General features: G+C 55.4%; 1 protein-coding gene across 1 annotated transcript; it reads right to left on the reverse strand.

The window, feature by feature from the left end:
* Window positions 1-4,209: 4,209 nt before the first annotated feature.
* SLAMF9 (SLAM family member 9) lies at window positions 4,210-6,915 on the reverse strand. Its single transcript, XM_021681918.1, has 4 exons — window positions 6,791-6,915; window positions 5,995-6,336; window positions 4,945-5,217; window positions 4,210-4,558 (listed from the first exon to the last, which is right to left on the reverse strand). Exons 1-4 carry the CDS (start codon window positions 6,834-6,836, stop codon window positions 4,356-4,358), a joined length of 864 nt encoding a protein of 287 aa, XP_021537593.1. The 5' UTR covers window positions 6,837-6,915; the 3' UTR covers window positions 4,210-4,355.
* Between the last annotated feature and the right edge of the window lie 8,132 nt (window positions 6,916-15,047).

Genomic DNA, 15,047 nt, shown 5'->3' on the forward strand with positions numbered 1-15,047 from the left:
CCCGCTTCTGCTGCAGCCCGACTGGAAATACCTGTCTGCGCTGGCGAGCTCCCAGGTCCTGCCCCGGCGCCTCCCACAGGGTGCCGAGGGGACCGTGCGCCCGGGCCGAGGCTGCCAAGTCGCCCCCGCTGCAGCTCCCAGCGCCAGCGACCCAGCGAAACAGGCCCAGGGGGGCAGGACGAGAGGCATCCTGACGCGGGGCATGGAAAGATCGCCTCCTGAACTCTGCAGGGTGCCATCCCCTGGACTACAGGCTTTGTAGCTCTTAGGTCCCCTGGGCGGAGACCCTGGGAAGTAGGCACGGCTCTGCCTTACTAATGAGAAAATGGGGATTTGCCCCAGCCTTTCCATCTCGGACTGCGCAGAGCTGAACGCACACCGACCTGGACTTCATGAAACCCACTTCCTTTGAGACTTAAGGCCAGAAGATATCTGGCACTTCTGCCCCTCAGAGCTTTCTCCTTGGTCAGCTGGGGGCCCCCTTAGGGATATAGGGTCATCATGCCTTCCTCAGCAGGCTTAAGCAGCCATATCTGTCCAGGTCCTCCCCGTTCACTGCCCTCACCCCAGTCTGAACTCCTGTGACTCCAAAGGAGCCTCCCAGGCATCTGATTCATGGAATCATGGCCTCAACTTCTTCCAAGAGAGACCCTGCAGGATGCACTGAACCACTCCAGGATCCCAGCCACATCCGCCTTCCAGGTGGCCCCTGGCCCCATCGGCCCACATCCTGGGCCAGGAAGCTCACCATCCCCCCTAGTAATCCATTCCATCCTTAGAGACAGACTGCTGGAAAGTTCTTCCAGGTGTGAACAGCTGGGGGCTTCTTGCCACAGCCTGAGATGAAAATGTGACGGGAAAGGGTGAGAAAGAGGGGAGGCAGGAGCCGTGGTGTGGTCTCTCCCACCATCCCTCCAGCAAAGTCTCCCAAAGTGGCAGCTTCCCGCATTACTTGACCAGGTAACAGACTTACCTGGCAGTGATGAGGAGACCGTTCGGAGCACAGGTTAGGGGACACCATGCGAAAGCCAGGCCAGGCTTTACCCCGTGGCCCCTCACTAGCCAGCAGGGAAGATCTCCCTCCCCCCCAGGTGGGATCTGCACACCTCTGATCCGAAGGTTCACTTCTGCTCTTCCCAGTGTTTTTTGAGGAAGAGCTAATTTCGTTTGGTTGTTAAAATAACTTTTTGTAAACTTGGGATTTAGAATAACTTTCCATTTTGAAAAGTTTACGATATGGTCATTCCCCCCCCCCCCCCACCGAATGCTTATTTTGTGAATTGTATTATTATTGTCATTTTGGTCTGATTCTGAAGTATCTTATGGGCTTTTGGGAAAGAACAGGAACCTAGCCCTGAAACTTGTTACGTGTGTCAGAAGTGAAACTTGATAAAAATAGTCCCTGAGGCTCAAAATTAAGATTTTCTTCTGATTCGTCCTCGATCTGTGATTTTAACTCTCTGGGAAAGTGTGTTCAACCAACAAAGTAGGATTTCATGTAACCCAAGTATCAACCGGCCCACGTATTTTCAACTTGCTGACAAGAAGGTCAGACAATGTGGTCAGTTCCAGGGACACTGCTGACCCCTGGGAGCACTCGCCCTATCACCCGGTGTGGTCTCTCACAGACTGTCCCCTCGCCGCGGGCGTGCCTGTCTTCTGTCCCCGTGAGGCTGTGGGTCCAGGAGGGTGTGGCGCTTGTCTCGTTCGTGCTTGAATGCCCCCACAGCCCTGAGTCCGTCCAAGGGGCCCGGCCTCTCCAGACACGCTTCTTACCTCCGCCTTTGTCCCCACACCGGGCGTGGCCTCGCCGGCCCTAGAAGTCACTGTGCTCTCCCACAAACCAGTGTCTTCCCATTCATCTTCTGTCAGGCGAGAATGTCCCTTCCCGGGACTCCCTGCTAATCTGGGGTCAGAATTGTGTTCACCTCTTCTTCCTCCGGGGCACGGTCCCGCTCCTCCCACCGGGCCCTCACCTTCACCCGCGGCGCATGTCACACCCATGTCACACCTCGTTGTAATTACATCTTCACACACCGCAGGAAGACTTCCTTGAGGGCAGGCAGTGTCCTTCCTGCCCCTGCAGTACTAGCCAATGCCTGACTCTTAACGGATCCCTAAATAGTACCCTCCCCCCCCACCCCACTCCCACCCCCTTTGCTTCCACCTATTTCAAAGGACAGGCAAACGTTGCAAAGTGCTACCAGGTGATCATTATCCTGGCTTCCTGCAGAGGGAGAGGCCCCGGGCCTCCCTGAGCTGCGATTCCACCTTCTGAGGGGCTCTGCCTTCCAGGTTCCCCCTGGACGGTCTGGGGCCTCAGCCCTTCTCTGTTCAGAGATGGTGGGAGAAAGATTTGGCCAGCTCCCAGGGAGAGCCCTGGATCAGCTGCCCAGGGAACGTCCATCTCTTTACTCACTTTCCGTGGGCCTGACCCTGAGATACAGGAAAAACCAGCGGCCCCGCATGTCTTCCCAGCCAGCCTCCAGAAACGGATTACAGGAGCTAGGGGAATTGGGGCTGCAGGCTTGGCCCTGAACCTCAGGCCTTTTTGAAGGTGGGCCTTCTTGGGGGGCGGGGCAGAGGTGCAGAGAATCGGCGGCCTCGGGGCAGCAGGGACTGTCTTCCAGGGGGACAAGGGCTCAGGCCCTCAGGGGGTAGTAGAGTTGATCTGTTGCCCACCTGAGGAGCTCTTTGGGGACTGGTTTCCCGACCTCACCAACTCCTTCCCAGGCCCCAAGGGGCTCCATCTCCTGCACAGAAATGGAGGAAATCCCTGCTCGCCTCCTGGCCCTGCTTCCTTTCCCGTCTGGAACCTGGAAAGGACCCTCCTCCCGGGTGTCCTAGTGCCTGGCCCACTTGTCTGTCCTCCCAGAAGCAGTGTCCTGGGTCCCCACAATTCCCCTATGCACCCCACTGCCCCTGCACAGCCCGATAATCCTTTTCTTGGAAGTCACTTTGGAGATCAGCATCCTTCTCACTGAAAGAGGGGAAGACAAGCAGGAGGAACGTCAGGCATTCTGCCACTGGCCCTCCCCTAGTCCCTCAGCCTCCACGGAGACTCCCAGGGGGAACCAGCCAGCCCTCCTGCGCCTCCATAGCCACCTTGCTGTAAGAGCCCACTCAGGGGGCCACCTACGCCCGCCACCTACGCCCGCCACCTACAGGGCCACCTACGCCCGCCTCTCCTTCAGAGCGCTCCTTGTAGAAAGGGACCGGAGCCTGAATGGGTGTTTGCTGAACAGAGTGTCCCAGGCGAGTGGCAGAGAGGGGCCCAGGGCTCCTGTGATCCCACCCAGGGCTCTCCCCATGTCCTACACCACGGCCTGCAGCTCACTGACTACCTATGTGTCCTGTCACCTGGTGGCCTCCAGTGCCCTCCCCTCACACTTCCCCACCTGCCCGGCCTGCATAACACCCACAAGACAGGGTCCGGGGAGGATGACCAAGACAGGGCTCAGCAGGCCCAGGTGAGGGATTCAGACTGCTGGCGGGGATCAGCGTAAGGGCCTTGGCCCGGGATGGGTATGTGGGGAGGGGGTGGGCATGCACTCAGGACAAGAGTCCAGAGAGAAGGTTTGGGACATGGAAATCTTAAGAGGCCAGGACAGTGATACTAACCACGAACGGCGGTCAGGGGTCCGGACGTCAGCTACCGGTCCAGCCGAGTTGTCGTCCGTCTGCGGCCGGCCCAAGAGGCCAGGCGCGGCTAGCGTCAGGCAGACACGAAGATGACTGAGGGTCATCGGGCTTGACTCAGCCCCCAGGGAGGACGGAGGACAGCCCAGGACGCTGGACACGTCCCTGTGCCTCACAGTCTGCACCGAGCCAGGGCGGAAGCCGAGTCTGAGAGCAGAGGAGTCTCAGCGGGAAGACCCCCGCCCTCCGTGGCTGCTCAGTGCTGGGAACTCTCCTGCTTAGGGGTCACAGACTCAGTTTGGGTCACAGGGATCGCTCACTTTGTTGTTGGAAGTGTACGTGTTACGTGTGTTGGTGGGAATGGGACAGGCGTTGAAGAATAAATACTGTTGTGAAGGGGGCTTTGGACTCACTCTCCTTAGCAGAGGCAGTGTGGAAAGCACAAGCACTGGGGGGGAGGACACCTAGAATGGAAGGGAAGTCGGGGCAGCAGGTTTGTGAGTCACCCGGCGAAGGACCAAACGCAGCTGCTCCAGGGTGGCTGTCACCTGATAGGACTTTATTGCCAGAGAATCATGCCCCCCGACCTGAGGAGTATGGCCCTTTGGATACCCACCCCGCTGCCCCCTGGGAGGAGAAGCCCCCAGGTGGGGCGGGGGAGGACTCCCCAGGGGCTGGGGAGAAACAGTGCTCAGGACAGGGGTCCCCAGGGGCGCTCAGGCCAGGCTGGGGCGGGGCTTCTCCTTCTTCTTCAGTCTGAGTCTGTTTCTCTTGAGCTTCCTCATCCTTGGCGTTTGGCATTGTTTCTGGGCTCGGATGAGCCAGAGCCCCGCGGCCAGAATTACGACGAGCAAGAGAAGAAGCAGTCCCTTGGCCAAGAGGCAGAAGTAAGTCGCCTTCTCCGAAGGAAAGCCAGGATCTGGGACAGAAGAAGGGAGAGAGGGGGGGGGTCCCCTCGCCAGGGGGAGGGGAAGTCCGGATTTGGAGGCAGACACCCAGCCCAGATCCCACAGAGGGGCCACAAGTTCACAGTCAGTTGATATTCCTTTGCCAGTATCTCTGGACCTATGTGTTCTGCTCACAGAAGCTCAGGAGCTGAGATGCGAGGAGCAATCTCAAGCTGAGCGAGACTCGAGAACCTTTGGAAGGTGGGAGCACCAGCCCCCGCCCCAGTCCAGGGGACAAAGCCCCATGGGGAGGAGTGCGGGTCTGGGTTCCAGGTACACACCTGGGAAGAACGGGGGGAGAGTGGTGGTAGCCCGGAGGCCTGCGGTCACTCGGGGGGTGTCCCCGGGGGCCTGGTACCTGCACAGAAGGGCCCGGCAGGGATGAGGCGGGAGGCGATGCTGCTGACGGGGTTGCTGGCCCTGCAGGTGTAGGAGAGGGCATCGTCCCCAGGTCGCCAGGATGTGCTGAGGGCAGAGCTCTCGTGGACTGTGTCCATGCCATCCTCCCAGGAGATCCAGCTGTAGGTCACGTCCAGGCCTGCCTTCTCTACAGAGCAGGTCAGAGATATATTGCAGCCATCTTCCTGAGCAATCTCAAAGTTCACGGTGACACGAGGCTCCGACAGCCGTCCTAGATGAAGGAAGGACATGAAGACCCTCCAAGTAATCAGGGGTCGGGTCTGTTCTCTTAAGGTCCTCAATCCTGGCGTGACGGGTGTGCCTTCTGAAGGTCTCTTCACATAAACAGAAACTAACATAACCCAGCCACCATAAAATCTGGTGCCAGGAGCTCCCGGCAGCTGCTAAGGCAGAGAGAGCTGCCTACGGCATTTTCTACGTGCCCCCCCATGTCCTTGCTTTCTCTCCCTCACCTGTGCACCCCACCTTCCTCCAAACCCCATTCTGCCTCCTTGATCCCAGAAAATATTATCACACCTCCTGGGGGCATTTATAGTTTAATCAGTGTCTCTGCAAGATTCAAGTTAGAATATCAGTCAGTGTCACAGGCACTGAGAAATCTGGCTCAGGCAGAGAGGAGATATTGATTAGTAGCCCTCCCATGGCACAGGAGGATAAAAGGCTCGGGAATAAAGATGGCATCCATCCCCAGGATGCAGAATCTCAGTGGGGGAGAAGGGGCCCTGGAGGTCTGCACACGAAGCTCCGGACCCCTTCCACTCCATCGGGAAGGTCCAGGGGAGCAGCCTGCGTGCCCAGGGCCTCACTGATGTGGGTCACTCCGCCTGTGGCCGCAGCTCAGACACCGGGCTTGGGCACGCTGGAGACCGTCGGCCTTCCAGTCCCCGCCCCTCAAACCATAACTCAGTGCCGAGACCACCGCTCCTTTGTGTGCAAAGCTCAGGAGAGCCAGAAACAAGCAGCGCTAGAGTTCCCAGCCTAGACTCACGGTAGACACGTAGATTGTAACGCTGCATGGTGGAGATCTGCGATGTCCTCAGGTTGACCTGAGCCTGGTACAGCCCTGAGTCCTCCCAGCTCAGATTGTTGATGTGCAGGGAGTAGCTGGGGTCCAGGAAGCTCACTCGGCCCTCGTATCGAGGGTTGGTCACCATGACGGTAGCCGGCTGTGTCTCTTTCCCCGGAACCACGGTGGCAAGCCTTACGTAAGAGAACCAGATGATGTTCTCAACCTCTTCATCGGCTGGTATTTCCAGGCGGAGGCTGATGGACTCCTGAAGGACCGCAACTACTTCTTCTGTATCCACATCATCTCCAGAATACCCTTCGGCTGCAGAAAAAGGAAGAACAGATGGAAACAGCCCAGCTCGTGTCTCCGGGCTGCTGAGCCTGGCGGCGGGGCACTGATGTGGGCGCACCGGGCTCCACCGCGCGGCTTCCGTGGCCCCGTGCTCCATCCTGTGCTCCATCCCGCACCCAGCTGCCTCTCTGGCTCTCCGCTGCACCTGACCTGAGCACCTACCAGGGCTTGGCTTCTGGCTGGGCCCTCACCCTCCACATTTTTCCTTCGCCGTTGGCTACGGTGGGCTGGTCCCCCTTCTATATTCCAGGCTTCCTCACCTCTTGGCCCTGCACCGAAGCCACACCCTATTCTCTCTACTGCACAAGAGCCAAAGCATCCAGCCCCAAGCCTTGCTAGCCCAAACCGCGGCGGGACAGGAGAGCAGAGGGACGGAGACGCTCCCATCCCAGGACTGCCCTCTCTCTCTCTCTCTCTCTCTCACCTGCCTGGAGCCGCAAAAGCAGGAGCAACCACAGAAGGGCCCCCATGTCAGCAGCCCCGTGCCCCAGTAGGTTGACCTGCTCGGCCCCCAAGCCAATGAAGAAGACAAGCTGTCAGGAAGCTGCTGGAGACAGTGACTGATTGGCAGTCTCTAGGAGGGGAAATGCTTCTCAGCCCCCAGCAGCCTCCAACTTCCTTCATCTCCACTAAGCCCCTCCCTGTCCATCTTGGGAAGTTCTCTCTCCGAGCCTGATTGCCCAGCTGGTTCACCCACTGACTCATGCTTCCTGTCCATCAAACACCGCTCAGATCCTACTTCCTACAAGAAACCTTCCTAGACGCCCTGCCCCCTGTGTTCCCAGACACCCCGCCGCTGCCCCACCTGGAGCTCTTGGCCCTCAGCATACTCTGGGTCAGCTCTCTCTTGGCACTTCCTATATTGCTATGATCCTTTGACCTTATAAGCATTTTGGTCTCCCCAGATGGACTCCATCTTTGGGGACATCTCTGTATGTCCCACGCTAGACGCATGTAGCACCCAATTGGTATTTCTGGAATAGATGAATAAATGAAGTAGTCCTATGTTAAGCTTGCTAGGTTCCCACTTGAGAGACTATTCAGAGGAAGAAAAATTTTAATAACCCCCTTAAAAAAAGCACACTTTGGGCCTGAGAACCCATCTAGGCTGTTAATATTGTGGAAAGACTAACTTGTTCTGTGAGACTATGACGTGGACCAAAGCTGGAGGAGATCCAACAGTGAGTGCTGCCCAGGACACCATGGTGGCCTTGGGAGGCACCAGTCTCCATCGCTGGTGTTCAAGCTAACACGGGCCAGTCTTGGATCAGTGGGTGTCTACAGCATCTCTGGCATCGGATGGGTACTCAGACAGGAGAACCTTTACGTCTTTTCGAATACTCAGTCCTACAGGTCTGTGCTGTGATCGGGAAGCAAGAGTGAAGCCTTCAAGATAGATGATACCACAGAGGCAGATCTATCAGCCCCGGTCCTGTGGCAGCACCTCATATCTTCAGGGTATCAGATTCAGCACCCGTCAGATACTTACTGAGCAGCGTCCGTGGCCCAGGCACTGTCCTAAATTCTGAGGGATTAGCAGTGACCAAGAGCTTTAGATCATGACTTCGAGGAGATCAGGGGCTAAGATCTGACTGTGGACAACTAACTGCGAATTTGATGAGTTTCACCCAAGGACTCATCTGGGGAGCCGAGGACAAGGGGATTTAGCAAATTTGAAGTCAGGAGGTCGGAGAAAGCCTTCCAGGAGAAATGACCTCGAGGGTACTAGGATCTGCTAAGTGAAGAAAAAAATGAGGTGGGCAGTTCTGAAAATTCAATTTGGGAGCGTCAAACCTCGGAGATTGTGGGGGTTTTTTAAGTGTAGATGAAAACTTTCTTATGTAGTCTTCCTATTTAAAAAAAATTAAAGCAAAAAAAAAAAAAAGGAGAAAAGAAAACAAGGTCATGTGCATAATATCCAGAGTCTAAAGTGTGAGTCTATCAGTTGTGGTCTCTCAGAAGCAGGTGCCGGGGCTAGGTTTCCTCTTCGTGGAGGGGAACGCCCTGTAGAAGATAAAAGGGAAGGAAACAGAGTCGGGCAGGGGGAGCCCCTCCATGCAAAGCAGATCATCTCAGTCTCCGCTAAGTCAAGTTGCTAAGTTGGTGGGGGCTCTGCGGCAAAGATCCCACCCCCTCACTGTGCTGTCCCGGCTGGGCCTGCCCAAGAGGAGCGGGAATGCTGGAGGCTGCATTGGAGGCCATCCGTCAACTACACCCCTGCAGCGGAAGACAAGCTCTCTGGAAAGGGGATCCAGGGGCACCTCATGGCTGTTCCACGGGGATCCACCAAAAGGAGCTGTGTTCAGATTGATTAGACCTGTCTCCATCAACAAGAACAAACAGCACATCATGCTTATTGAGTAGAAGGAGATAATTTTCACACACACACACACACACACACACACACACACACCCTCCCAGTCCAATGTGGAGAAAAGACTTTTCAGAAGATGATTTTCAAACACTCTGAAAATCTGATTTTCATTCTGGCTCATGGATTGTGATCCTAACTCAACTCCATTTCTGTCTCTAACCACCCCTTCACTTTTTAAAAAAGATTTTTATTTTTTTTTAATATTTTTTAAAGTTTTTTTATTTATTTGAGAGAGAGCGAAAGAGCGAGAGCACGAGCAGGGGGAGGGGCAGGGGGAGGGGCAGAGGGAGAGGGAGAAGCAGGCTCCCCGCTGAGCAAGGAGCCTGACCTGGACCTCCATCCAAAGACCCTGAGATCATAACCTGAATGGAAGTCATAGGCTTCACCAGCTGAGACACCCAGGCATCCCAAAGATTTTATTTTTAAGTAATCTCTACACCGAATGTAAGGCTCAAACTCACAACCCTGAGATCAAGAGTCCCGCATACTCTGCCAACTGAGCCAGCCAGCACCCCCCACCCCTTCACTTTTATTCAGTAGGGTGGTCTTCTCCTGCCCCAAATGAGAACTCTGGTCTTGATTTCTGTCTCAGTTCAGAAATGAGAACTTCCTTTCTCTTGTAATATACAAAATTCCAAACTTAAATTCAAATCACTCTCCCCTTCCCCCTGCTTGGGTCTGTCTCAGGTTGGAAGCCTACACTGGGGAATGGGAAAGATAGATTCTCTCTCCTCACTCCCAGCTTACCCCTGCACCTCTGCTGCCCTGAACTTCCTTCCCCCAACTCACTTCCTTCCCGCCCCACCCCCCCATCTCCAGGAGGGCGGGCGTGAAGGAGAGGTGATGGAATCGTACTCACCTGGCTGAGTGGCTTTGCTCTCTGTGGGTCTGGCAGATGGTTACGATGATCTCTTCTTTAGAGGAGCAGTTTTATGGGTTCTTAAGAGTTTCCACCGGTTCCATCCCTCCTACCCTTGACCCAGGGTGGATACATCTCTATTCTGGGTTGGTCCTTTGAAGGTCCTCCCACAGCCCCTGGACATCTGGCCAACTGTCCCTACTGTGTGGCACCAGACCCAGCAACAAGGCTGTGTCTCATGGCTGGTGCTCAATGGCCCGCCATATTCCTTGCTTGACACCCAAATCTACAGCATACACCGCATTCTGCCTGCCTGCAAGGACTCTGATCTCAGTGTACAATGGTTTCCACTTTCTCAGGCCTGGTGTAGGTCCCTGTCCCCTTGGACCCACCCCCGTGAGGCCCACGTGTCAAACTTCCGCAAGTCCTCTCTTTGACACCCTCTCACTTGGCTCGCATCCCTCCATTGGAAGCGGTGCCGACTCACAATAAAGTAACAGCTGTTTCCAAAGACATCTTTCCAGTCTCCCACTGTGAACTCCCCACCGGGGTGAGGGGTTCCAGAGCAGTGACAGGTTCCCCTTTGTTCCCATTGACCTGCGGACACCTGTCTCCTAGACACCTTGGTGGGACCACGCAGGGAGGCTTCCAGCTAACATCCTGCATGCAGCAGACACTTGGGGTTCCCCTCCCGCAGCCCCAGGCCCCACTGATTTCTGCTCTGCTGTTGGACGGCTCCATGAGGGTTCCCTTCCGCCCTCTTTGCACCTCTGCTTTTCCCTTCTGGGCCTTTCTGGGAAGCAGCGGAAGGCCACTCAGCCCCGGCGCAGTGCCGCGGGACGTGTGGGGAGTGTGCAGACCCCTGAGCAACCCCAGCCACCGATACACCCTTTATTGGCTTTCGTCCCGTTCCAGGCTTGTGTTCCTCATTCTTCCCAGCTGGCTTTCTGGATCACCTCCCTTAAAGACGTCCTCCACCCAAGTCCATGTCCAAGGCCCTGCTCTGGGAGGAACCTAGATTATGATACCAGTGTACATGATAAAGTAGTTGAGCCAGTAAAATTTAGATCTTCTGCCTGGATTTTTAGGGGCAAATACGTTAATGAGAAATAAGCCCCCCACCCCAGTTCTCCTGCCATAACAACCTTGGGAAAGAGGAACCAGGGAGAAGCCGGTCCTGCTCTGACAGAGGGGAGGGGCGGCGATATAGGGTCAAACCTTTCATCAGACTGTCTCCTTGGCTTCTCTTTGGGTCTGGAAAGACGGGGACCCACACAGCAAAGCCATGATCCTGGAGGAGCCATCAGCAGGTAAGTCCCAAATAAGTCACCTCCCTCCCAAAGCAAAGCGAGCGGAGATGTGCATGTCTTCTATTCTATTCTACCCGCAGGGTTTGCCTTCTGTTTTTAAATGTCAGGGTTAACAGGCTGGTTTTTCAGCCGCACCAGGAAGGCAGCAGGAGAGCTCTGAAACAGCGTGCCGACAGTCGAGGTGCACCCAGAGGGGCCACTAGGGACAGAGGCGACGGCAGCCCTCCCTGCAGAGGAGGGACCAGCCCTTGCGGGGTCCCTGAGGTGGGAGAGAACAGCTCCCACCCATGAAAGCGCACAGATTCCGCCCGGTGGGGCCGAGACACTGGGGTGGAGGAGCTGAGCGGGCGCAGAGGGGGCAGAAGTCAGCTCCCTGGGCCTCACGGGCCGCTTGGGTTGATAAGGCCCCTCTCTCCAGCATTCACCTTTCAGAGGCAGGAGAAACACAGCACAGGAGGGGAAGGGAGAGCGTGGGGTAGAGGGAAAGTGGTATTGCCGTTGGTTTTTTTTAAGATGGGAGAGATCTGAACATACTTAAATGCTGAGCAGGGAGTGGGGATGGAGAAGCAAGACATAAAGGAGCTGGTGGACAGAGCGAGGCCCCCACTGCCCCCAGAAGAGGTGAGAGACTCAGATTCAGAGCCCAGCAGGAAGACCCAGCCTTAGGTTGCAAGATGGTCTTTTATTATAATAAGCTGGTCAGATATGAAGGGAGATTTGTCTGGGGCAAGAAGTTAAGGGGAGTCCTGTCTAGTGGTTTCCATTTTCTCTGCAAAGTAGAGGTCACATTATCGGCTGAAACTGAGGTTGGAGTGTGTGTCAAAGGCAGGCATTTTGGGAGAAAGGACAGGCTTTGAAACAGATGAGGTGACTCTGTGTCCAGGTTTCTGGGGACTGTTCCAGTTTAAGCCTCTTGTCCAGCCTGATTATCAAAAATCACTCTTAGAAAGTGCCTTGTTTGTAGGATACATTATGTGCTTACTCTAGAACAGGAGCAAAATCTTACTTGGTGAGCTAGCTAAGCTTTGAGAGTCCGGGGCCACCCTTAGCTTTTCTGGACAACGAATTGCCCCACAGATCTGGAGGGCGGCAGGGGGCAGGGGTAAGAGAATGACCTGCAGGCACGCTGCTTGGGTTCCTCCATCTGCGGAGCGAGGTACTCACCACACATGCTCCGTGGGGCAGCAGGGCAACGAAAGGAGATGACAAAGGAAATGAGCCTGCAAAGCACGGGGCCGGAGCCTGGCACACCGCGAGGGTCGGCACCTGTGAGCTGTGCCTATCACTGACGGCTGGTGAAGTGAAAAGATCGAGGGCTTTGGTACCAGGAGGACCCGGAGCCCCCGCATCACTGGCCAGGGTCTCTGACTACTGAGGAGAATACCCAGGAAGTCTATGATATAGGACACATGAATGGGTTTATTCAAGAACGTTCTCTGGCAGCACCAATCAGCCCCAGTCTGGGAGGCAGTGGGCTTTGCTGCGGGATGCTCAGCCCAGCTGGGAGTCGGCGTGCCCCCACCCTGCGCCAGGTCAGCCTGGCAACTCATTCCTTGTCTCATCCCGGATCCCAGAGTGGGTTCCCACACCCCCCTTTCCCACGACTCCTTTCCCAAGTGCTCTCATTCTCAGAATGCGGGGTTTGGAGCGTGTACAGGTGGGAAATCACACGCAGTCCCGGGGAGGGCTGGTCACAGTGCTGGTTCCCTTGGCCCCACTCCAGACCCAGGGAATCGGGTGGGGGTTGTGGAGGGAGGGGCTGCAAATCCACCTGCTGCTCCAGGTCCCCCGGGGGTTCCACTGTGCGCTAAAGTTTGAGAAAACCACCTTCTGTCTGCTCTTGTGTTTCACTGAAACAGAGAGGAAGTTCCCCGATGTTGGCCTTTGTCTTGTGTCACAAAAGGTTTCTTTCCCCGTGAGTAGGGCAGTGAGACTGCCACCTTCTTGGGCTGGGCTTCCTAGAACATGAGAGGGGCTCTGGGGCTTTCGGTCTGTCCTCCTGGGGGGTCCCCGGGGAACTTGGGAGCGCATCTCCTGGACTGCGGCAGGAAGCAGGGGTGAGGCCTGGGAGCTTGCACCTGACATGTGTGCTTTACCTGTCAACATCAGGGGTGCCAAAGCAGAACTTGCTGGGGACTAGGGCACTGTTGCCAAAAGAAGAAAAGTTTAGAATCTACTGATCTTGTCCAGCCCCTTATTTTACAAATTAAAACCACGAAAAGCAAAAACAAAAACCAGAGGGCCCAGAATCAGAGGCTTAAGCAAAGCTGAGCCCAAATCCAGGTCACCTGGTGTCTTGCTGGCCGGACTGGACTGGACTGGACTGATTCGGGAGGTAACAGACCTGTATCTGGTGATGTCCCAGCGCACAGAAAATCCTCAGTAAATGTCATCGTTGTTGAAGGAATTGTTAGTTTGTATTTGTATTCATTTGTTACTGCTCATTGTATTCGAGACTGGAGGCGCTTAAAGGGGAGGGGGCAGAGAAAAGCGGGGGCCTTGGTGGGGGGATGGGGGATGGGGTAACTGGGTGACGGGCGTTAAGGAGGGCACATGATGGGATGAGCACTGGGCAGTATATGAAACTGATAAATTACTGAACACTACATCTGAAACTAATGATGTACTTTAAGTTGGCTAATTGAATTTAAATAAATTTTAAAAAAAGAAAGAAAGAAAAGAAAGCCGTGGCGGGGAGCCCACTCAGGTCTGTACCTGACGGTATTTTTCTTACGGATCAGACCCCGGCTTTCACAGTGCAGGCTCAAAACTCCAGCTCTCCCGTGTCCCAGGGGTGATCAGAATCTGGGAGGCAGCCTCATTTTACCAGAGCTGTCATGAGCTGACGTATACAATTATCCCCTCATCCTGCAAGTATTTATGAAGCTCCCGGTGAGCGCCAGGCACTGCCCTCGACGGGGACCGCAGCAGTGAGCAGGAAAACATGGAGGCCACATCACTGAGTGGGGTTGGGGGAGATCAGCAATAGACAGCAAGCAAACAAACATATAACATCAAGTAATAAAGTGAGAAGAACTGAGCTGGACAAAGGAATGACCAGGGATGGGGGCAAGAAGTCCACGTGGTTGAGGGCACTCGGATCCCATACACCAGCTGCAGCTCCCCTGCCCCGACGTCTCCCACATGAACAGTCAGTATGAGGAGTTATCAACAGAAGGCTGCCGGGAGCATGGGGTCTGGGGCAAGGAGATGGTCTGGGGTTCAACAATTTGCTGACGACCTACTGTGTCCATCTCCATGGCGCTCCTTCTGCCTGGCTCTGTCTGGGCCGCCAGAGCCCCAGACAGAAGCCAGAAGCCATGGTCAGGGCTCACCTCTGTGACTCTCCTCGCAATGAGTCCACAAGCACCCCATCTCCTTTTTCTAATAAGGTAGATACTTCGATTTGATCATTTGTTTCTTTGGGGATAATTTGCAAATCTCATCTCTGATCCACTAAGTACCGATTTACTAATTTGGGACTCAGAAGACAACCTCATTTTCCCCTTCTCCAGGGCTACCTGGTCCTCCCCCTGCCCCCCACCGCCCCCCAACACACTCTAAATACTTTTCTTGAGAAAGGTTTCAGTTCCTCATCTCAGATACAAAACGCTATCACCAGGGAGGGCTCCCTCTTCCCTGTCCAAAGAGCTGATCCCCTCGAGAGGTTTCATGACACCCTATGGGGTCCGTCTGCTCTCTGGGTCAAATCTTCCTTCCTCAGCAAGAGACGGGCTGTCTGGAGTCCTGACCCAGAACGCCGAAGGTGGCTTGGAGGCTAGGTGGTCTCCTGGAACAGAGAGATTTCCCTTCTCCAAGGGAACAGCAGCTTGGTAATGGAACACCAACAATGAGACATTTTCTCTCCATCTATGGAAATGGCTGAGGAATGGGGAAGGCTCAGGGATCCCCCCGTCTCCTAGAAGAGGAAATGGAAGGTCATAAGGAGAAGTGAAGGATTGGGGGCAGCCACCAGGCCGCTCTGTGGGAGGGGGAGAAGCGGTGGAGAGAATGGTCCCAGGATGGACAGCTCCCGGCTCCAGGGACGTCCAGGTAGGCTGACTGTGTGCTGGAAGGGTGCGCAGGAGGGGCAAGGGGGCCGAGTCCCGAAAGCTGAGAGCCAAACCACGTCACACAA

The sequence above is a fragment of the Neomonachus schauinslandi genome, chromosome 6 (genome assembly GCF_002201575.2).
Source record: "Neomonachus schauinslandi chromosome 6, ASM220157v2, whole genome shotgun sequence".
In the NCBI taxonomy this organism is placed as follows: Eukaryota; Metazoa; Chordata; class Mammalia; order Carnivora; family Phocidae; genus Neomonachus; species Neomonachus schauinslandi.